Raw genomic sequence first — 23,713 nt, 5'->3', positions numbered from 1 at the left:
ACTTCTCCAGGATAATATTCTGTGCAGTAAGCAGTTGAAAACCACAACGTAGTTTAACAGTGTGTGGCAGATGTTTAAGCCATATGTTTTACAGGTGCCAAAACAATATAATTTTACACTTATTTTAGTGCAAGTTTTTGTGGTAACATCATGAAACTGGCCTTTAGCCGTAGCTAGGAAGGAAAAGGGTAGAAGAGGGAAGGAGGAACACAAGTGGTCCGGAACCAGGAATCGAACCTAGGACAATCGTGTCGAGTATTACGGCTTTTGCACATGGTGCACGCTCTACTATCTGAGCCACCCAGCGACCCGAAACTGTTGCATTTTGACTGAAAGCTATCGTACCCAACCATGCAGAACCAAGATATCAGCAGAGATCAGGATATTGAGTGAACTGAGCTTTTAAATGGGCTTCAAGGACTCTCTTTAAGCCATGAAAAAAGGCTCCTAAGGACACCAGTCAATCAATGTAGTGCAGGCTTTTTGCTCACCAGATGCCCAATACACAAATTACAAAATGCACGCATGCAAGGGTACACACACACACACACACACACACACACACACACGCAAACTCATGATGAAACAACACACACACATTGCACTTCTGTGGCCCAGGAAATAATTTGAGAGCCCTTGGACCCCTGATCCCTCACCATCACAAATTAACTCCATGGGAGAGAAATCATGGGATTAGTAAGGGGGTAAAAAAAAAATAAAAAATAAAAAGCTAAAAGAAAGAATAGAGAGGAGCAGCAGCAGAGATGAGAGAAAATGTTTATGAACCAGCAGTAAGTGGCTGAGAGCCCTGAGAGAAATGCCACTTCTGTCACCGTGGCTTTGATATCCAGAGCACACGATGCTGCTTGCTTCCAGCTTTCAGTGTATAAATATATCTATGCATACAGTATACATTTATGAATGTATTTCTGTTGTAATAGGCAGATGTTTTGCTTTTTTCTCCCCCTCCCCACCGTGGTAGACTTAGCTTTTGTTGCCGTTTTACCGTCGGCGGTGCTTTATCTTTCCGATTCTTCTCTGTAACCGGGAAATATTCGAATTCTCTCTGAAAGGTTAAAAACTCACGACAGGAAAACAAATAATCATGAACTCTCATAAAACATGTTGAAGGCTTTTTCCTTGCATATATATATATTTTTTTATTTTGTTTTTGTTTTTTTGTTTTTTTGTTTTTTGCATGTATCCAGCACTATACAGTAACTGTAAAGAGGCAAAGTAAAAAAGTTTCAGAGGGTTGTGTGTGGCTTTCTTGAAGACGCTCAGACTGACTGACCCAACCAGCAGCTCTTGGCAATAGCTCCCCTCACTGGTGACTGAGAATCCTCTGCCCTACTCAGCTACAGTATCAAGTGTGTAATTATTTATGAAGAGCAGAAAAAAAAACCCCAATGGTTATGATGCAATGTCTAAGTTGATGTTACTTTGCTGCCGACCTCTACAGACTGCCTTCACGAGTCTAGTTTCAAGCATAAAATCTTCCTAAAATCTCAGATCTAGCCAAAGCAGAACGTTGTTTTATTTGTTGTTGATATGGTTAATGTTTGAGAGGATGTCAAACTAGAGCTTTTCACTGAAAAACAGGCATCTCAGTTGTTGCCTCTGCATTGCAACTTTTATTTTTTTAAATGCATGGCTGGAGTCTGACTAGTTCTCACAGTTAGTAAATATATTATCAGCTACGATACGAGTAAAGCCTCAGTATGACACTGTCATGGCATCCCCTGTTAAATATCTCTAACTGCAACATAAACATTTTCATTAATATTATATTTGCCCATTCAGCACTTTGGTTAAACATAAATGGTTTAAGATAGTTTAAGACAGCTGCACTTTATTAGTTTTGCCAATAATAATATCATCTCTTACTCTTCAGCTATTTGATATGATTGTTTTCTGAGGAATGTGTTTTTACTTTGGTTAAGCCGTTCATCGCCGCTCTTCATTCAGGTGCATTGCCTCCTTAGGAATTTTGTTCTGATCAGCCTGCCACAAAGCCACAGATCCTTTAGCTGCATCTAAGAAGGAATCCTGATAATGACAGTTTGACAGTAACAAATTATTTTGTCACCATTGGTGTTAGTTTTAATAGCTTTTAGTTGAGCGTTATTCATCGTGGTGAAAAGTGTTTTCTTAAAAAAAAGAGTGGATGAAAGTGATGAGTGGTGCCTATTAGCATTATTATACTTCTGAAAAGTGGAACAAACCAACATAATGAACAAATATCTGACTTGAGAGCCACGATTTGCATTTGCTGTATTTCAAAACATGAGAAATTGTCCTTTTAACAGGTATTAAATCTGAGATATTTTGTTTAAGTCATCCTTTTGTTCAGAGGAGAAAGTGCCAGTCGTGTCGTTGTGTGTTTGTAATTATTTGGAGTTGCAGATTATAGAGTATTGTTGGAGATGGTGTTGTGACAGTTCATCATTAACAACAATTAACTAAATAACCAGCTAATCAAAGTTGATTTTACTGATGCTCAGCTAATCACTTCACACTAAACTCACAACAAACTCGGCTCAAACTAGTTGTCGTTTATTTAACATCCTGTTTATTAGTCAAGCTTTCAAAATGTGCCTCTATTTAATGTGTCATTTATGTCCTATCATTCGCCAGCTGGCATGTTTGCTTATCTTCTGCTGGCTTTACTAATATCAACTGTCCCATTGTTTCTGCTTTTAGTTATTTGTGGAAAATTGGTCTGAAATTCTGACTAAAAAGTGGACACAAGACAATGATTTTAATTTGTCCTTCTTCTTGAACACATTAGCTGACAAAATCCTTTCTCTTGTATGCCGACATTAAAAAAAAGTGCTGCGATCTCAGCTTACTTGCATGTGCAGTGGTGTGAGAGTAAAGTTAAAAACTGAGAAAATGCATTAGGCTCTGCACTGCAACAACTAATGTAAAAAGGGCTCAACCTTCCGTTTATATTTTATTAAAACCACAGAAGACGTTTATCTTAAATAGGCCCCCATGAAGACAGACATGTAATGCGTAAATCGCTTCTGTGGGCTTTCACAGCTGTCACCACTGCCTTGCCTTTGAGGGAAAAGTTATGGTGTTTCTCTTTTAAAAGTAGCTTAAGTCATCCCAAAACATTTGTTCTTCTTTGCATTAAGGAGCGCTCCACTCATTCAACTTTGTCAAGTAAAACCTTTCCTTATATATATTGTTTTATTCCAACATCGATGACAAACACACTTGATAGAAGCATAACTCTGCTTGTGGATTTTGTCGAAATCAATTAAACTCTGACTGCAGAAGAGTAACACCAGGTTTAGATAGACCATAAATAAATTCAATCTTATAGTGATCTAATTGCCAACGCAGTAAAAGAAAACTGATCATAAAGTCTGTTGTAGAACTGTTTGTTACAGATTTGATTTCCCAAAAAAACGGATCATTCAAGAGAATAGAGTGAGATTTTGACATTGCAGAGATTTCCAGCACACAGCAAGACGTGTAGAGGACAAAACCGACAGCGGACAAATACTGACTTTAAAGTTGTCAGAGTAGGTCAAATGATGTTTTCTTGGCTTATATTCTGTACTCGTTTTCATGTCTGCACTCTTCAGTAAATTGCAATAACTACTGTTTTCTTGTCTGTACATAAAGAGAAGAGGGGAAAATTCAAGACTTCCACTCAGTGTTGTTAGGTCAGGGAGAAGCACAAAAGGTAAGCTACTTGTCAAAGGGACAGGAAATGCCGAAGAAGAAAAAAATGAAAAGGGAAATACAGAAAGAGAGGCTGAGAAGAAAAGGGAGCTGGAACAAGCGCAAGACGGCGGGATGTTTGCTGCAGGGCTCAAAGACGAGGAAAAGGGAAGGAAGGCTCCCAGCATGAGGTGGACAGTGAGGTGAGGATAGACCCATTGTGGCATTAAGGACGAGGAAGTGACTGAATCTTTCCTTCCTGTCTTTATCTTTACATCTGCCTCACTTTTTTTGCAGGAGTGACCGTCCATCTATATGTGGGTGTTTGTCCACAGTGAGATCTGAGCTGGTTCCTGTATGGTAGAAAGCCTGGGCGGCATGTCCCTGTCACAGATAGATTCATTTATTTTAGGCCCAATCGTGTGGAAGCAATTTGTGAAAACTGTCAGGCTTCTTTTTTTTTTTTCCTTTTTGCATGCGTGAATATCTGTGTCTTCACGTCTCAGCCTGTGGGTGGGCGTCATCTTCAATTTTTGATGCAGCTCTAACAGGAGACTATCCGGAACACATCTTAATCTTGAATTCATTTCATCTGCAGAGGCCCCAGTTTAGCACAACAATTTTTACCTCTGAAGGATGCGCAGGGGCCAAATCCAGAAAACCATGTAAAGCAAAAAACAGTCAAATTCCGTGTGTGTGCGTTTGTGCGTTTGTTTGTAATACCTTGTGGAGACGATTTTCCTGACATATACTACGTTGTGGGGACCAATTGCTCCTTGTGGGGACCGGAGCCTGGTCCCCACAAGGGGAAACCCTGTTTTTGGGTCAGGGGTCAGAGTTAGGGCTAAGGTATGAATTGAGTTTTGGTTAGGGTTAGGGTTAGGTATGTGATGGTTAGGGTTAGGAAAAGGGTAAAGGTAAGGTTTAGGCTGTAGAAATGAATGGAAGTCAATGGAAAGTCCCCACAAAGATAGCAACACAAACGTGTGTGTGTGTGTGCGTGTGCGTGTGTAGACAGTAGGTAAAGCAGTAAAATAATTTAAAATTTTAAAAAGCTGACAGTTAAAAATCATTATCTGCTCACCTTTAGTACCTTTGCTAGTGATTGTAGTCAAGAGAAGATGTCATCAGATAATTTCCATCCTTCACCAAACCTTTTTAAAACACATCAGTGGATTATAAGTTGGCAGTAATGCCTCATACCATAGGAAAAATCCAGTACCTCTTCACATCTTTTTTACTTTTTTGTGTCACCTTTCACTGTTGGGCCAAATGAAAACAAACTCATAAATAGTTGTGAAATGGAAGGAAGGATACGAGGTTTTCGAAACATTCACAAATAAAACCTGAAGAGTGTCGCCTGCATCTGTATTCAGCTCCTGTGCGTCAGTAAGAGGTTATCCTTCTGATGATTGCAAGTGGTTAATGACATGATACTAACTGACATGAAAACATCTAAAATTAATTGTGTGAATTTTATGCTTCATCTAAAATGCTTCGCTTGTTGTTAAACTCTCCTTATTTTGTTATTTCTGCTTCCCTATAATCAACTTGTTGTGAATCAGACCCAGCAACTGTTTCCAACAGCAGTAAGGTCACAGGCGAGGTCGCTTGTTGAAGAAAGCAGTAACAAACACGAGCACTTTTCAAACTAAATTGCAAATGCACCTCGTGAGCCAGGTTTTGACCCGCTGCTTTATCTGCATGCAAAGCAGCCGTGATATTTCCTACCTGGTTGGTGTCCCCACCGTTTATACCTTGACTCATGAGCCTCCAACATAACACACGACGTTCCTGCGGGCAAAACGCACTGCTGACTATCCACAGAGCGGTTGAGGGGGTGGATCAGAAACATACACCTGGCTGTAAAGAAAAAAACACAACGGCTATAAAAAAATTAAAAAAAAAACCTGTGTGAACACCTTAATGCCAGGTATTTATTGCTTGCCAGTTTCAACAGATGAGAAATGAAATGCATTCAAGAACCAAACAGAGATCCAGCTGTATTCTTGAACGCATCGCCAAGACCCAAAAGACCCGTGTATAACGTGGTGTGAAGTTATGCATGAAGTCAGCCATTCACGCCACATTTTTTTGCCCATAAAATAGCCTGGGTATGTTCAGGTCCACATGTTTTCCATTGTAATTCCCGTTTCTGCATGAAACCACTCCAAACGCTCTCATTGAAAATTTTGTCAGATGATTTTTTTTTTTTTTTTTTTTGGAACATGAGTTAAAAAAATAAAACCATAAAATGTAACTGTAAGCATTTAGCCAATTTCAACAAGCTTATACCAGAGAGAAAATTGATAGATTTGTCGTATCTAAAACTGTGGTGAGTAAGGAGACGGAGTCTATACTAAGAAAGTAAAAATAAAAAATAAAAAAAGAGAAAGTCTGACGATGATTATTTAAAGTTGGGATTTTCATGGGCTGGATCTGAAGTTGCTCCACTGTCACATCGTTGTTTTCTAAGCCCCGGGAGTCGGGAGGCTGAATGATCTGCGGTCGCAGCAGAAAGTAGTTTGTGCTTTTAGCACCGCAAATGACAAGACAGGTAAACAACAGGGCATCAGTGAAACCTGTAACAGTTTGCAGAAATAAAAACAATAACAGTGTGTCGTAGATTGTCAGATACTGCAGTGTTAAAATGACCCAGTCAAAATCCAAATCTAAACCGAAACCTTTGAATCTGTGGCAAGACTTAAAAATTGATGCTCTCCACCCAGTCTGACCAAGCTAACTGAGCTCAGTCAGATTGCTTATTGCTATGATTACACTAGTGGCTCACTACTGAGTTTATGCTTTTTAGTTTATCGTCATTCTTGGTTTCCTGGATTTCTTAAATGTACCAACGTTTGTGTTCTTTTGCGTTTTTTTTTTTTTCAGACTAATTAGCAGAACAGAACAGATAATCCAGTGGCAAATGAATGCATTATACTTTGTTTACCCATGAAACCCAGACCCAGCCTATACTGACTTCTATATTTTGGCACATTTTGGTGGTAAATGCGTGAAGGACAAAAAATAAAAAGTAATATTTTCCTTCTAGAGGTTTTCTAGGAACTGGATTTACGAATGTAAATGTGGGGCTCAAAACCTCAGTCCCGAAGACGGGCTAAAAATATTACTGCGATATCAGAAAAGGTCAGTAACAATGAGGAGAAGGAGAAATTCTCTCCCCAAACTGCCATGGGTATAAACTCTGTCAGGAAATGGGGGAGAGAAATAAAAAAACAGAGAGAGAGAGAGAGCTGTCAAGTCTCGGTTATCCCTTCATCCCCAAACACTTCTCTCCATCGTACCATTCTCCATCCCTTCATCCCTGTACCTAACTCCCATCAAACCTTAGGCTGACTGACAGCCATCCCTGGGAGGGTCTTGTTGTCTGAGAAAAACATACATGCTCAGACGCACACACACACACACACCCACGCACGCACACTAAGCCATCTGATCGGATGCCGTGGCTTCCCGTCAGCAGCGCCCCTCTTGTGTTTGGCCGCGTTCTGACAGGCCGGTGCTGGTTTGCGTTAGCTTCTGAATGTGTCCGGGGCTTCAGGGGTCAGAGCCACGCAGCAGCCGCGGCGCCCAGATGTGGACTCTCACTGACGTGTCTAGTCGAGCGGAAAGTGCAGAGAACATTCACGCATGTGTGCACGAGGCGATCGTCAACACCTGCGTGTGCGTAGGCACATTTAGTTCAGCGTTTTTGAGGCGTCATGCGAAATTGCTTAAGTTGGCCTAATTAGTTGCTGTGGGGACTGAGCAGACAATAGAAACGGCTGCTCTGCAGTTTGTCATCAAAGAATGGGCTTGCGTTAAATTTTAGGATTAAACGGAAAAAGAAATGTGTGGAAATGCCAGTTTTTTTGTTGTTGTTTTTTTTTGTCTGACTAAAGTGATTTTGTTTCAGCTTAAAGGGTAAAAGCACATACATTATAAGAACAGCTAAGAAAGTAGAGAATTGACTGACGGATGAGTCAAGAGAAAATGAGTCGCCATTGTGTTCAAACAGAAGCTCTGCTGCGACAGTCAATATGAGTGAACTGAAACAACGAGCCGGATGAGAGAAACTGAGATTAAAGGAGATTTGAAAAACTCAGTCGGAGAAAAGCGGAGAAAATAGTCATACTTTCAAAATCCAATAAAGCTGAAATGGAGTGCAGACATGTTAGCAGCAAACTAATCACAGAGGAGAACAATGAGAACTCAGTCAGGACGGGAGATGATATGTGTGTGTTTGTGTGTGCGGGTGAAAGCTCCTGAGAGGAAAGACAAAGAGCCTGTTTACCCGCTGATAGTTTTTTTTTTTTGGGGGGCAAACCACGGCTGCCATATCTTCTGCTGTCCCATAAAAATAAACCCTAATTTATTAACAGAACATCAATGGTCTTCTGGACGGATTTAGATTTGTCAGAACGTAAAATATTGGGATTATACAGTTAATTAATTGTTGATTTAATTAACCAAAAAAAATTGTTGATTTATTTGGTTAGACCATCTTCATGGTCAGATCATAGGATTTCTTGTTCGCAAATTTATTTCTAAGAAAGTTAAACTTCTTCATAACCACTAAGCCAATATTTCTTTGCATAAATTATTCATCTCCATTCTCGCTTTTGCTTTGATAAACTGGTTAATTGAAGATCATTTACCATTTTACCTGGGCAAAAGTTGCAGTTTACTATCATGAAGAGACGGGGACAGTGCATTCCAGCAAACAATTTGAAATTATGTAAGGTTAGAGACTTAAAAGACCAAAAAAAGTTCAAATTCAACTCATTCTTAATTAGTACTAGTGAATTAGTTGACACTCACAGCTAAGATATGACGTTTATTAGCTTCACGGATAAGAAGCTCAGCCAGCTAGCCGTAACTTTGACTTTAGCTTCAGTGCCATCACTAAGCTAGCTAAAACTATCTTGCTTAAAAGTAATAGTGCTTTAATATATTTGAAATAAAGTGTTTAAACTATTAATGTACTACTAATTAATTTACAAAAGAAATACCATATAGTGTATTGTATCATACAGGATATAGTTGTTCCAAAAAGCCAGACTTCGGTTAAGCTATAGCATTGTTCAAACATATATTGCGTACATGTTTGACTTTAGCCTGGGTGCTGTTGCCTTTGTTCTTCTGACCACATATTTTAAACATAAAAATACTGTTTCCTTTTCAGGAAATTTAAGTTAAGGGCTGAGAATGAGGGGTAAAGGAGCGAAATGGGATTCAGTCTATGTTACCAGGACTTTCATACACTACCAGGCAGGGCGACAATCTGTGAAAAAAAAAAAAAAAAACCCACACCCTCTATATTTTGTTATTGTGTAAAAGACCTTCATGCTTCATGTTTACCATGAAAGTCACAGCTTCTTCTTTAACCGTCACTTTGGTTTTCATCATATTCAGGCGTAATTTTTTATTTATTTTTTTAATCCCTGGAGGAAAAGGCGTCAGCCAGCTCTAAGCTGTCCACTAAGTCTGAGCTGGTTGTCCAGGATATTACTCAGGCAGTGGTCTGTTTACTCAGTTTCAGCCAAGTACAATGTAGTTTTATATATTTATATATATATTTTTTCCTTTAAGAAAAAAAAAGTCTGCTTTACTTTAAAAAAAGTGGAAGCAAACATAAGAATCTAAAGATGTATACATTATGGAAAACTCCTGTGCCTGCCTGTGGGTCCAGTAGGTCAGGAGAGAGTATTGATCCAAGCAGCCAAAACTCGTGGTTCGACTTATCCTGGACTGTAGGAAGATTAGCATTCCATCTCGTACATTTATTTTTCCCTTCATTTTTTTTTTTTAAAATGTCTTTCTGTTTTCGGCTCCTGTATCAGTCTCTCCTTATCCGCTCCCTCCCTGGCTTGCTTCCCTTTACGCGCCCGCCCGCCTGCTGGTTACAAACACACAGCTTATTTTTGTCTGGTCGCTCTGCCTGCTCGCTGGAGCCTGCTGGTGCTGCAAACCGAGAGGACCTGAGGACACACGTGGCAGCCTGCCAACGTGTGTGTGTGTGTGTGTGTGTGTGTGTGTGTGTGTGTGTGTGTGTGTGTGTGTGTGTGCAGGTTTTAGAAGACTGGTGTCTTTATCCACCAGGGCTGTATGTGTGCATGTTTATAAGGTCTGGTGGACTGAACGAGTTTCGAGTGCGTTCCCAATTAAGCGAGTCCACCTCAACATACAAACGTACCAAATTTGATTTGCCTATTGATTTTGTGATCCTCCATTGCCATTAAAAAAAAAAAAACTTTCTGATTCTCTATGTGCGTGTGGACGAGTGAATTCTTTGTTAGCACCATTAGGATGTGTAGGAGTTGAGCTGGGCGGCGACCACGCGTATGGCAGGCCCATCAGTCTTGTTAATTGAGTTATGCTTTCCCATTTACCCAGTTGTAGTGACCGGGAGGAAACTTTGCTGTTTTGCATTTAGCATTCTCCAACAAGCTTATTGACTCGAGGCCTGCTGAATCCACAAGCAAGCCTTTTTGTCTCTGCCTCGTTTGTGTGCGTGTTAGTCGGTTCATCCTCAATTACATCAGCATCCAACAACACCCGACAAAGCACCGTGGCTTCTTGCTGCTTTTGCACCTTACTCAATCTTACCCTCATTTACTGCTGGAATCCTCTCCCAATAAACCTGCTTTCTCCTCTCTCTTCCCTCCTGCTTTGTCCCGTAGGTGTAGCGGAGGTGATAGTTCTGGTGGGAGGGCGACAGGCCATTGGGATGAACCAGCGCTCCCTGACAGCGGTCACATGCTTTAACCCCCAGAACAGTAAATGGTACCCGCTGGCCAGCCTGCCCTTCTACGACCGCGAGTTCTTCAGTGTCATCTCAGCGGGAGACAACATCTACCTGTCAGGTAAGCTAAATTGTCCACTAAAACGGGGCTTTTTCAAGCTTTCCCCATGGCAGGCGTCCACTGGAAGGTTGCAGCACTATGGAGTAGCAAAGTAAGGAAAAAGTTGGAGCTAGAGTTGTTATAAAAGCATGTAAAGTAAAAGGCAACTGGTAGGATAATGTTTCTTCCTATCCTCCTAACTTGACTTCAAGTAAAGATAAAGATCTGAGCAATTTGAAAGATACTGAGATTCTTTTGAAACAAATATACACAATATTGGATTACTAAACGTATTCATTGTGCATTTTACTCTTCGTAGCCTCGCTTTTACAGATACAAGTTTCAATTTCTCTTTAAAATTAAAACATCATCTGAGGAAAACCGTAAGGGAGTGAATAGTTTTTCATGGTGCTGCACAGCCTATTGTTTACAAATGGCAACTTAAGAATTTCAAAGTCTTATGTTGGCTTTTAAACATCAAGATGAGAAAAATATTCTTGGATATAACGACAAAAAATATATTGTCGTTCCACCAACTATATTGGTCCAGAAATAAGTGTAAATAATAACCCGCAACATATTGATTTTTCATCACATTTTCTTTTTTATCACAAAAGAGTGAACCTATTGAAAATGTGTCATTTTGAGTATGGAGATGTCTGAGTACTCTCAAGTGTGTAAGCGCTGTTTATTTCTTGGTAAAGTCTAAGGAAAAGGATTAAAACATAATTTTCTTGACTCTGTTTCTGTCTGGTCTGCTTGAGTGATTTATTTAGTTTTTTTCTTATCCTTTTGTGTTATGGGTATAGCTGTGATAATTTGTTGGTGAAAGCGCTTCATATTTTTAGTTGAAGAGGAGAAAACAGGGCATTTCACTTTTCATTAGTTAAATCTTACAGTTGGTCCATCGTTTTTTTTGTTTTCGTAGCTCCTGGTGTGATTCAGCAAACCGAACCTCTACAGGCCACTGCTCACTTCCTATGACCTTTCAGAGCCATCCAAAGAGTTTTTAAAGATGGCAGACTCAAAACTCACCAATATGTTGCTTTGAAAGCTTTTCTCAGTCCACTACCGCAGACACCTTTAATGTCTTTCTTTTTTCTTTCTTTTTTTAAAAAGTCTTTTTTTTTCTGTCGGACTTCTTTGCCGTTTACCCTCTGTGAGGATTTTCTTCCTCTTCTTCTTCTCGACTTTTCCTGTGTCGGACTTTGCAGTGGCTGCAGTGTTCTGCAGTTTATTTGGTTCCACAGCAGCTCACTGTGCGCTCTGTGACTCCCCTCTATGTGACACCTTTAAGTCGCTCCTTCAGAGGTAAACTGAATTTCTCCCTCCACAGTCCATTTGTGCGAGCGTCTTGCACGCTACTCAGACCTTCACACTGCACTCTGGAAATGCAACAGGATTTGTCCTGCGTGTACCTTTCCTCTCCAGCTCCTTTCATATAAATGTAAATTTGTGTTTGGGCTCCGGAACAGGTCTGCATGTGTCCACCGGGAGTCACGTTGCCAGTGGGGAAATCAGGCCTGTACAAGCTAGCCAATCAACAGGCTCTGGTGTGTAACCTTCCCTACAAGCTGCACAGGGTCACTGACTTGTGGCTGGCGTCAGGAGTCGGGCTGTGCGTCTGAAAGAGCTGATTTGAAACGAAACGGCAACAAACTATTTTTTAATAAGAGTGCCACTGTTGTTAAGAGATGGAAAACAATCGCAGTTGAGTTCTAGGAGAGACGGGATTTGGAAATGTATATCGGGTTGTATGAAGGCAGAGAGTTTAGCGCACCACGTGCTGTGTATGACATCTGAAGACAAAAATAATCTTTTTCCCAGGCGATAGAATGCTTTAGCAAAGAATGCACGCCTTTAGATCCAAAAGTTTAGTGTTTCTATTTGATTTATATGACTATTTTACCGTGTCCTGTCTGTACAGCAATCAGACTTGTGCCAAAAAGAAGCCAAACAATTTTACTTTCACGAATGGAGCGTTACAGCTTTCGCCATAATCCCTCACCTAGGGGAAGGAAAACTTTACTACAATTTGTTTTGAGTTTTGTGGTACTCACACAGATCATCCTGCTTCACACAGATGGCCAGTGTCGTTCAATCTGCAGGTTTTCAACCCAGTCTCTTTCATGTCAGAAAGTAAATAGTGTGACTTTCCCAAGTGATGTGTGGAATCCCCCAAAACACAAATGTTTGTGATTTGCTACAAGATTGTAAACTGATCCCCCATTTGGGTGAGGGAGGCACTGTTGTGTCTGATTTCTCCATCTGCAGAAATATTTTTAAAATAGTTTTAAAACTAATTTGGGATTAGAAGGTATCAGGCAAATTGGCCTGCAGCCAAAGAGATCTGCTCTTACACTGGCTTCTTTATTACTGTAAGTAAAGTTAATTTCAATCGCAACAGACAAATGGAATAAAAAGAGAGACAGATGGGGGGGGGAAGAGTGAGACAAGAATAGAATAATACAGCAGGAACCTGCTTCTTCTTCTTCTGCAGAAACATATACATATAGAACAATAACATCACAGAAAATCACTTTTACTTTTTTTCCCCCTTGGCTTGAGTTATTCAAACAGATGAACATGCTTGGAGTCAAACTATTGTAACTCTGGCAGTATTAAAATTTTTTTTCCTGGTTTGCCCTCCGTTTAGTTCCATCTTTCCATCAACCCTTTCTTTTATCCCCACATCATAATACTTCCCCGTCTCATTCAAAGTACCGTACAGCAGTATAGTTTTCTGCCACACTCTGCATTTATACACCAGCCAAAAAGTGGGATTTTTTTATTTTCATCTGACCAGAGCAACTTCTTCAACGTGTTTACTGACCTATAGTTAGCTTTAAACAAGATTTCTTATGGCTTTCTGTCAGAAATGGCTTTTCTCTTGCCACTCCAGACAGTTCAGAGCAATCCTAATAGTTGGAACCACTTTAGTTGTCTTGACAAGTAATAACTGTCCTGTCAAAAGATTCTCCCACCTAAACTGTGCATTTCTGCAGCTGCTGTAGTTATACTGAAATGACACAAACTCACAACAAAGATTGTTTATCTTGCATCCAAAAGAGGAAGGTAACTCGGCTAATATCCAACAAGTCCACACTGATGGTTTTTTTTTAAATATAAAATGCTCTTAAATTAAAATTAACACCATTTGATTCCACCAAATAACTCTTTACTTTAGCTATTGAGACATCTTGTAGTAAAACTATATTAAATACGTTCTGCACCTTTTCAGCAATTGTATATCTTCACGTTGTTTGACTTGCACCTCTTCAGAAGAGTGATTACCCAGCAGCTGTGATTTGTGCGCCTGATTAAACACAGCAAATAAATATGTCTCGGGTTTTCCTACAAGTGTGATGCTGTTTGAACACAGAAAAGCAAACTGTATCAGGCTGCAGCTTCCAAGGCAACCGCAATAACAACCAGCATTTTCTTTGTCTCAAAGCTCTGAATCGTCGTCTCAAGCTGTCCTTTTCTCCGTCTCCTCGGGTGTTTCTTCCTCTTTCTTTAGCGCAGTCAAGGTTAAAGTGTTACACAGCATTTATTAGATCACTCATGGCTCACAGAACCGGGACTACATTCAAAAGCTCCTCTTCTTAGAAGTCTGCCAAAGTCCACAATGTTAACTTTGTCTGGCCGTTCATTTTGCACACATCTGCAGGTCATTTTATTCTGTCGTAATGACGACAACAAAGATGAGGGTTATTTTTGAAAATAGGGTACACTGAAACATGTTGGGATGAGAGAGAGTAGAAAGAATTAAAAATATATATTTTTTATATTACATAAAATACATTAATATAATGGTATCGATAGGATTTATGTTCGATATGTGATTTACGACCATGGACTTAATCGTTTACAGAAATATGAAAGAATGACCTGATTGAGTAAAACATACTTTTTAGCTATTTTACAGAGTAGCACAAGTCTGAAAGTTTGATATCTGATATTTAAATATTCAAGCTATTTGCTGTTGTGGTGATCATTTGGTTTGCAGACTTTCAGCTCTACAGAGTTAACTTAATAAGTGTGACAGGCGACACTCCTCCGGTTTCCACAGCACAACCTTCTGTTTTCAGGAGATATTTCCAAGTTACTGACTTTATCGTCAAGGAATCAAGGAACAAATTTCAGAGCTTTCCTTCAACAAGCCGACCAACCGTGGGAGCAGGGAGCAGGAATTGCTGCATTACTGCATTCTCCAAAAACAAGTCACCAAAAAGTAGACATGACAGGATTTGATATTTTACAAAATTACCTTCATTTCCTCCCTCTAAGAGCCATAAAAAGTGTTTTATCATGCCAGAGAAAACTGTGCTAAAGCAGCAACATAACGGTAAAGATTTGATTATGTGCTTAGTCTTAGCTGCAAAGTTTGTCGTACTGCAAGTGATTTTTCTTTCCTTTGTTCATTTAACTTGAAGGAAAACCCCATTCAGATCCAGATCTAACTTTCAAGTGGAACCTGGGCAGAAACCTAAAACATAAATTTCACATATCTTAGAAGTAGAAACACATAAAATATGTTCCCAAGGTTCTTAGCTATAGCTTTATATACCATGGCAGTTTTACTCATCAAACCTAGGAATCTTTTGCAGGTGGGAGTTGAATAAAAACCGCACTTATCCAGTAATCAACATCGTTCAACAAATATTTAACGAAAAGCTTCAAATCTCCATCGTTAATGATGCCAACAGAGAAAATTACAATTCCCCAGCACAGCCCACTTGAATAAGCTCCACTTTCTGCGTTTCAGGCGGCACAGAGTCGGGTGTGACGGTGGCCGACGTGTGGTGTTACATGTCCCTGTTGGACAACTGGAACCTGGTGTCCCGGATGACCGTGGCTCGCTGCAGACACAACAGCCTGGTGTATGACGGGAAGCTGTACACCATCGGAGGCCTGGGCGTGTCCGGCAACCTGGACCACGTAGAAAGGTAAAAAAAAAAAAAAAAATCCTCAAAACCACCTCATCTCCAAACGACAGACGCATTCCGCATCTCTGTGGGACCAAATCGCTCTGAGCCACCGCCGTGTCTGGGCGTGGGCAGGCCAGGAAAAGGCTAGGCGGATGCCTGAGCAACATAGATATGAGTGAATAAATATTCACACCGCACAGCAAAGTGTGGCAGATGGTGCATCATGCAGTAGTGCGGTGCAGCATATTGCAAAAAGTGGTTGGACAGGTTTGTTAGCGTTTTTTTTTTTTTTTTTTTTTTTAGGCGAGCGAGAGGTTGCAGGCGAACGAAGCCGAACTGGAGCAAATTAAATGGCCACAGCTGTGAGTGTTGTGGTGTGACAGAATGGCTTTTGCTTCATTTTTTATTTATTTATTTTTCTTTCTGAGAGCGAGAAGATTTACTTTCAGAAGTCAGAGTGGTGAAGCGTGTCTGATTCTATCCACTTCGGCATCAACACATCACCAGGTCTTCGTCTGACGGTTGAACACCACGTCCCATTCATCTGGGGGCTTCTTATTTTTCGCCGATCTGATTGAAAGTCGTTCAGCACAAAGCCTGACGTTTGCGTGGAGTCTAATGAATTCCTACCAGCGTTAAAAAAAAAAAAAAAAACATGAATAAGAGTGATCCAGATTTAATAGTTTGATTCATATTGCTTCTCTGGGTTTTTTTTTAAGCGTTGCTCTCTAGGTATTTTTCCCTCCAACTTGGGCTGACAAGTGGGTTTCGGCACGGGGTGGGGAGGGGGCTACCTCCCCCCACCGCATGGCAGAGCAAGATTAACCAAAGCAATCAAAAGAACATTACTGAGTATATTAGAGCAGGCCGCTGCCGCTCATTACCTAGCTGCTCAATTGATCTCCAAAGCTGTTTGCAATGCACAACAGTCCTCCAAATGAAACAGCCTAATTTGATATTTCCCCATAATGCCGCTATACGGTGTCGTTATGACTCGGGGTGGATGGAATATTTGCCCCGTAATGGAAACGCATTTGATTCATCTGTCTCGGAGCTGCTTAATTTGAGGGCTGTTGATGCATCTGGGGCATTCAACGCTCCAAAGAAATCAGCGTTTTTTTTTTCTTTTCTTTTCTTTTTTTTTTACGCGCATCATTCTGTGTTTGTTGCTGTTTTCCCTGCCTGTTCTCCGGTGTGCATTTTGCTGCAATCATGAAGCTTCGCCGAGGCCCCACGGCAACCGGACTCGGTTATGAGCGCTGTAAAACTTTAACCTACCTTGGCTCTCTCCAAGAACTACCACAGGCTTCCTGGTTTTGGTATTAGTGCCCCATTGGTGGGCAGCGAGAAGCTGAGAGGGAGTGGGGGGAGGGGTGATGATTATCCACAGACACACAGAGCAACCTGGGTTTGATCTTTGATGAAGGAACAAGCTTTATCACAGCTTTAACATATAAACGCCACAGGGTCTCTCAAGATGTTTGGACAGATTGGTGGAACCTGTCAATAAGCCTGTTTCTAAGCAACCCAGGCTTTTATTTTGTTTATTTGTAAAACGGCAACAAGATGCTTGGAATTAAGTCGAAAGGTGTAAATCTAAAAAAAAAAAAAGACCACAGAAATGTGGGTACCTGTTAAACCTTCCCTCACTTGTCACAAATTTGAATACATTTTAGTGGGATTGTAAAGCAATGCATAGTTGTGAAGTGGAAGAAAAATTAGCTAAATGTTAGAAATGTGGCATACATTTGTGTCTAGCCCCTTTTATTCTGATACCCTTAAATAAAACAGTCCGACCGATTAATGTCAGGTGTTTGGACCCACTTGAGTTTAATTTGTCATTTAGTAGTTTGCTTGACATTTCCGAGTAAACAGCATTGTAGGCAGCACTATGGAGATATATGAAGGCAGGATTACAGTTGGAGAGGTATTTAAAGTAGAGTCGAATTATAAAACGAAAATTGTAGGACATACATTTTCTTTCCACTTTGTGTTGGTATATCACAAAAAAAATCTAATAAGGTGCATTTAGTATACAGTTTGTAGCTATTATGTGATTTAAATGTGGTAAAAGTATCTTGTGCAGCTGTAAATAAGCTTCCAAATGCATTTAGACTGGGATTCCATGTGCCATATTTGTAATGCTAATGTTTCTGCTGATTCACTCTACACACATTTCCTCCAACTGTTATGGTAATGGTTAAAAATTTATTATTCATAGTTCATATAGTCGGTTTAAATGTCTGCGACTGGCGGCTTTTTTTTTTTCTGCTGAATAGATACGTTGACCTGCTGTGAATGTTTTCACTCAACTTTGTTGATAAAATATTGACTGAGCAGCTGGCAGACGCTGACGATGTGAGCTGCATGTACATCTACAAAGATCGGAAGATCTGGCCGCGTCCACCGGGAAGCGCGAGTCACAAAGGTTGTAAATATCCGCGCTTCCTGCGGATGAAACCGAAAGTGATTCAAATCAGGCTGCGTTTTCACTCTAAAGCCGTTTCTGTGCTCGGAGCGATGTGCATAGGCTCCGTTTATGATTGGTATGGCAAAATGTTTTTCATTTTAGGCAAATCAGCTTAAATGCCACAGTTCAGTCATTCCTTGTCTTTAACAGGACTTTTCACTTGCAAGGGCAGAAGTAAGTGTTTACATAACATAAAAGCTGGAAGCAATTAGAACAAAACAGAATAAAACCTGTGAAAACATATCTAAAAACAAAAAAGCCTCGTGATACAGAAATGCTTCACGGAGGTGATGCTGGTGTTAAGGACTGAAGAAGCTCAGCTGTGATCACGCCGACATGGTGACAAAGAATTACAATAAACAGAAACGCAACTCCAAAAATCCAGATTCAAAAGCTAAAAAGTAAAGCCACAAATAAAGTAAATACGGTGAGTGATTTCATGTGGCATGAAAGTTTATTCGTCATTATAGTTAAACAAATTATGGTAACTGGAAATTATTTACATTCAATATAAAGTCAGCTAAAGTGCAAACAAAACATGTAAAGATTTTCTAAAGTTAAAAAAAAATAATCAATGAACCTGTTGAATAAAACCTGTATAAATCTTGAGTTTGCATTTAAAGATAGTCTACCTTCAGGTTTCCAAGAGGACTGTTCCTCAGGTGACAGAGATCAGAAAACAGATTTCTCAGTGAGTTTTTGTTCTTCCTTTGGGCATTAAAGCGTGTAAACCTAAACAAAAGGTTCAGAATATTTTAAAATGAGGATCACAAACAGTTGATGGATTGGATCCCTGCAGTGGATAGCTGACTTTGTGTTTCCAACTCCAGAGTATTTGAGGTCAGAGCTAAAAGCTGTGGTGAGGGAGGCCAAGACCTAAACCGACTGCCACCGTCGTTAACCCGCTCCATCACCAGAAATACCAAAGTGGCTAATGCGACAGCTGTGTCATAAACCTTCAAACTAATATCATGTGTGACAGCTGTGTTTTTATAAAGCCAATTATTATTAACACAGCAAGTGGAGATTGAGGGTGGTGCACCAACTATTACCTTCCTGGGTGAAACAAAAGTTTGAAAGGAGACGTGTGAAGAATTTCCAGTTGGCGTAAAAGTAAAGCAGTGCAACAAAAGAGCACTACTTTATTTCACTCTTACTGTGTTCTCGTTGTGTTTCACTCGGATTATTACTGCAGCAGTAGTACATCTTTCTTTTTTTTTAGTTATTAAAACTTTATAAATCAGGTTTTGCATAAACCCTAAGCTGGATTTATACCAAATAAAAACACCAAGTCAGTGATCTTCACTGACTGCTAATAACCTTGTCTCAAAAGCTTACTGTAAATATCCCAGCTATCCCTTTAAGCATGACGCGTCTTTATGCAGGCTAAAAGCAATGAAAGAATCAGGTTACAGCTTTTTGTAATTAGTTATTTTTGTCCTGCTTTGCAGAAACCAAATTGCTCCAACTACCGGATGATTAACTCTGAAATTTTACCAACAGGAAGCCCTTAAACTGACCTGAGGCAAGACCTGACAGGCACGCTGCTGGTACAGAGAGTGAATGCTGAAACCAAACGAAACATCACTCGCTTTTAATTTTGCCCATCAGTAATTAAATCCTTCCCTGCTGATTTCAGCAGAAATTTCGGCTCCGTTTCTCCATGCCGGGCTCCCCTCGTCGCGGTCGATCCTCTCCTCGTTTTCCGTTTGTCATCTGTCACGCGCGTCCCTATCACCCCGCTGTATTCTTTAGTGACATTTCCGTCGCATAATGTGATGATGCATGTTAGAGTGATGGAGCGACCGCGTCTCGTCTTCCATTTATTTCCCAGATAAAATGCATAAACAAGGAATCGGTGAGGGACCCGAGCTTTGTGGCCTAGGACTGCGAGCATGTTTGTTTTACTGGGGAGGAAAGGAGCATTTTTAGAGATTAGGGGAGGATGTGTGAACAACAGGCTGCAGGTCTATGAAATTAACTTGAGAGGCAGGTGCTATAAATCATATGCAATCCCAACTGCAATTTCATTAGACTCATAACCAGGAGTTTAATCCTGAAAATAGTTTTTTTATCTCGTTTGAAGCTGAGGGCAGAGATGATTATTCATCTTATGTGTATTTGCTGTTGAACTGTAATCTTTGTTTTTGTGGCCCGGAGCCGCCGTGGTGACCTGAACTGCTTATGTTCCCACCGAACAGCTGTGAACTAAGTAACACTTTATCTCGAAACCTTGACATCCTACGCAGCAGCAGCGCCTGAAGTTTGCCTCTGCACGGACTGAAACCTTACTTCAAATCTTGCGATGTTCCATTTTCTGGAGGAAGTTTAGATTTGAGTCGCCGTCCATGTTCCATAGCAGAGAGAGAGAGGAGGAAAAAAAAGAAAGAACTCAACAGCTGAAGAATATTCGGGTCAATTTCAGCTTGATTCTGAAAGCATTTATCCAGATTTGCTTTGATAAATGAGTCCCATTAAAAGCTGATCCTTAATTTTGGAGCTAACTGCCAGATTTGGCAGGTGTGCCTCTGCTGTGAGACACACTTGGCTTTCCTGTCGCGAAACGCGGCGAGGCCAGAACTCACAAAGATAGCAGAGGCTTCAGCAGAGAAGGCAGCGACTCCTTAACGGAGGTAATTCCTGCCTGGTGGAGATAAGTGAGCAGCTTCTCCAGCCTTGTTTGTGCTCGTCGCCTTTTGCACAAAGGCGGACGAATCGCACACATCTGAAGAGGAGTTGTAATATTTTGTGCTAATAACACAGAAAATTTTAATCAGCGCGTGTGAACGGCTGCCTTGTTTGATAAGCAGATGACTGGTGAGGATCTGAAGGCCAGGCAAGAGCAGAAAATGATGCAACAGCAAGAGCTGATTTGCTCCGCTCTCTCAATGATTGTGCATTTGCATTTCCGTCCACACGCGGGTTCTCCATATTTTCTGGTGTTTATTGTTCCCCGGAGTCGGTGAAACTTGGCATGGATGGAAACTTTGTCTTTCTTTCATTTTTTTTCTCCCTCTGTTTGTGTGGCAGAGCCTCCTTGAAGGGCTCTGTTAGTTTCTGTCATTGCAGCCTGCACACAGTGCTCCGCAGAATAAGGTTTTGAATTTTATAAACATTAATATCGATACCCTTCACTCCGAAGTTATGTGTTTTGGTTTTTTTTACTCTGGCTGAATCAAAAAGAAATACGTTTTGAAACACTGCATTTATAGCACTTCAAGAACAAAATAGGAGTAGGACATCATGAATCCTTTATTCTTCTTTTTTTGTTTAAAACTTTATGTTTTCCCCTTCTGAAATATTCCATATTAAATAAATATCAGTAAATTCCAATGAAAACGAAGCTAAAGAGCTTTAATAGAATAGAATATATATATGTTTTGGGGGTTATTTTGTGAAGTCCTTGCAAGTATTAAACATCAGGTTATAGTTAATGTTTGATAAATCAGCTCCTAGCATATTATCTGGGGGTTACAGTTAATTTAGTGCAAGCTAAATTTACAGCAAAGTGTTTTCTCCACTTCATTAATTCAACATTTTCCTTCCAAAATCCTAAAAAGTAAAAGTTCGTGTTTCAGCTCTGTGCTAGAAGACACTCAGACTTGACAGGAAGCTGCAACAACCAATAAGAACTCTTCTTTCATTTTGAACATCATTGTGAAAGTTGATCAATTCCACAATAATATTCATTTCATTGTGTCTTCCACATTGCTGAAGTTATTGGGAAAGTTGAACGTGGCAAAATGATATAATCTTTTATTTTTTTTACTTTAGATCAAGACTCTTTCTCAACATCAAGCGAGACATTTAAGAGTTTTTTTAGATTGAATTCTCTCGCCACTTCCTCCTGAGCAGTCTGGAAAAGGTTTCATATTGGTGTTTTCCCTGTACCTTTTCCCCATGCTTCCCCTCTGTGCTGATGAGACTTCCTGCCACTGACAACTGGAAAACTTTCCTAAAGACTTCTGCTTCCATCACCCCAATTTTAAACACGTGCCACTTTGAGAGCGACGGTAGCCGCCGTGCTTCTGGACACTTAAAGTGCCCCCGTATGCCCGGTTGAAGAGGACCAAATGGGCCCAGGTGAATGGCTGGTTGAATTCCACGGGGTACAGGTGGACTCCAGTTGAGTTGATGAAACATTTTCGGGATCTGTCGCAGCAGGATGATCCAGCTCTCATGCCTTACAAGCTTCTAAACATCTTTACAAGCAGGATTTTTATTTATTTTTTTTTTTCTAATAATTCGAAATGGATTCCTGTTCCTTTTAGACGCCACTCGGATATGAAAACGAGGAGAGCTGACGATAAATCCCGTTTTAATACTGTATGTTTGTTTTAGTGTGTGCGCATGTGAGTGAGTGAGTGAGTGTGTGTGTGTGTGTGTGGGTGTGTGTGTCTGATCTACCCAAGGTCTCTCACCGCCCAGCTCCGGCTCAGAGCACCTTGACACCTCATTTGTAGTCCGCGCCGCTCCTCCTCGCTCTCCGTCTCTCCATCCATCTCACCGAGGGTTTCACGCTCCTAACCGTGAAATTCACCCACAATCACAATTATGTCTTCAATCAGAGCCATCTCAAAAGCCGCCAGGATCCCGGCTTTCTTCGGGAACAGCAGGAGGCCCCAAATCAACGCAGGACCGAAGCCGGCTCATTCCCGTCACTAGCTCTCCGCGCTAATGACTGACAGATTTTCAGAGAAGCGTTCAGGCTGGTTTGGGGAGGCTTTTAACTTGCAATCAGGTACCCTGGGCCTGCACACTCCTCAGCATGTTGATCCTTTGGCAAACCAGTATGATTGCAGATATTGAATAATTCATAGGTGTCTAATGATATGTCAATCACAGCAGGTTTTGTTTTATTTATTGCCTACTATGCATAGGTTTTTTTTATCATTATTTTGCATCCTCTGAGCTCCATTGCAAGTTAATATTGCATGAAGACTGTTAGCAACATAATACTGAGTAGAGCAACCAGCTTTTCTCCTTAGGGATGTTGTACTGTTTGGTTAACAAGGCTGAATGAGGAGGAGGCTTTTGTGTTGCTTTTCAAACCAAAATGACCTTTTCTGCTGCGTTCGTGTCCGTGAAATCTGTTGTGAAAGCTCCATTGTTCATGTGCTGTTTTTTTTTTTTTTTTTTTTTTTTCAGTTTCATTAACATCTGTTGCTGTTACATAAACACCCCTGCGCTTCACTTCTGCGTGTTGCTATTCATGAAGCCGTCATTTAGGACTAAGGGTTGGGATTGTGTTCTTCGCTAACGCTGCTCTTCTAGAGTGGTCAGTCTTAGTTTGACTAAACCAGCACTTTTGTGTTTCCCCCCAACTAGAACCTCCCGTCTCTTTTACCTGTTTTTCATCCCATTTAGAGGAAGCTATACTTTTTATCTGAGTAATGGGCTGTTGCGCGAGTGTGGCTTAGTTAGCTGCAGGAAGCAAATTGCAAATATTCAACCACCTTGCAGAGGAAATTTTCCAGTAAAAGCATGACAATGAACACGCTGTGAGAGCATGATTAGAGCAGGAGGAGGGTTCCTGATACCTACTTTGCTTCTTGAAACTTCCAAGTTCTTCAGCGGCTTGATGTCGGCAGGCGGTGCGCACGCTGCGACGCGAGTCACCCACAGAAACGACGCCCCTCTATAGAACAGCGGGGGCAGAAAAGGCACTGCGTTACATTAACAGGGTGGTAAAATTCAATTTATTTATACAGCGCCAATTCGCAATAAATGTCTCCTCGAGGCACTTTGCAAAAAAACATGTCATTCTAATTCAATCAAACATACATCCC

At 40.6% G+C, this 23,713-nt stretch overlaps 1 protein-coding gene across 4 annotated transcripts in view; it reads left to right on the top strand.

Annotated features, from left to right (window-relative positions):
• klhl29 (kelch-like family member 29) overlaps nucleotides 1-23,713 on the top strand; it is a 268,562-nt gene that overhangs the window by 205,582 nt on the left and 39,267 nt on the right. For all 4 annotated transcript variants that reach the window (XM_088002054.1, XM_088002057.1, XM_088002055.1 and 1 more), the window contains 2 exons: nucleotides 10,362-10,544; nucleotides 15,292-15,472. In XM_088002054.1, coding sequence (XP_087858180.1) covers nucleotides 10,362-10,544; nucleotides 15,292-15,472 — 364 coding nt within the window. The remainder of the gene's footprint in view (nucleotides 1-10,361; nucleotides 10,545-15,291; nucleotides 15,473-23,713) is intronic.

Source organism: Poecilia mexicana, unplaced genomic scaffold (assembly GCF_051168715.1).
Source record: "Poecilia mexicana isolate PSO_F unplaced genomic scaffold, ASM5116871v1 scaffold_21, whole genome shotgun sequence".
NCBI lineage: Eukaryota > Metazoa > Chordata > Actinopteri > Cyprinodontiformes > Poeciliidae > Poecilia > Poecilia mexicana.
Note: the sequence above shows the minus strand (reverse complement) of the source record. Positions and strands in the feature narration are given on the sequence as shown.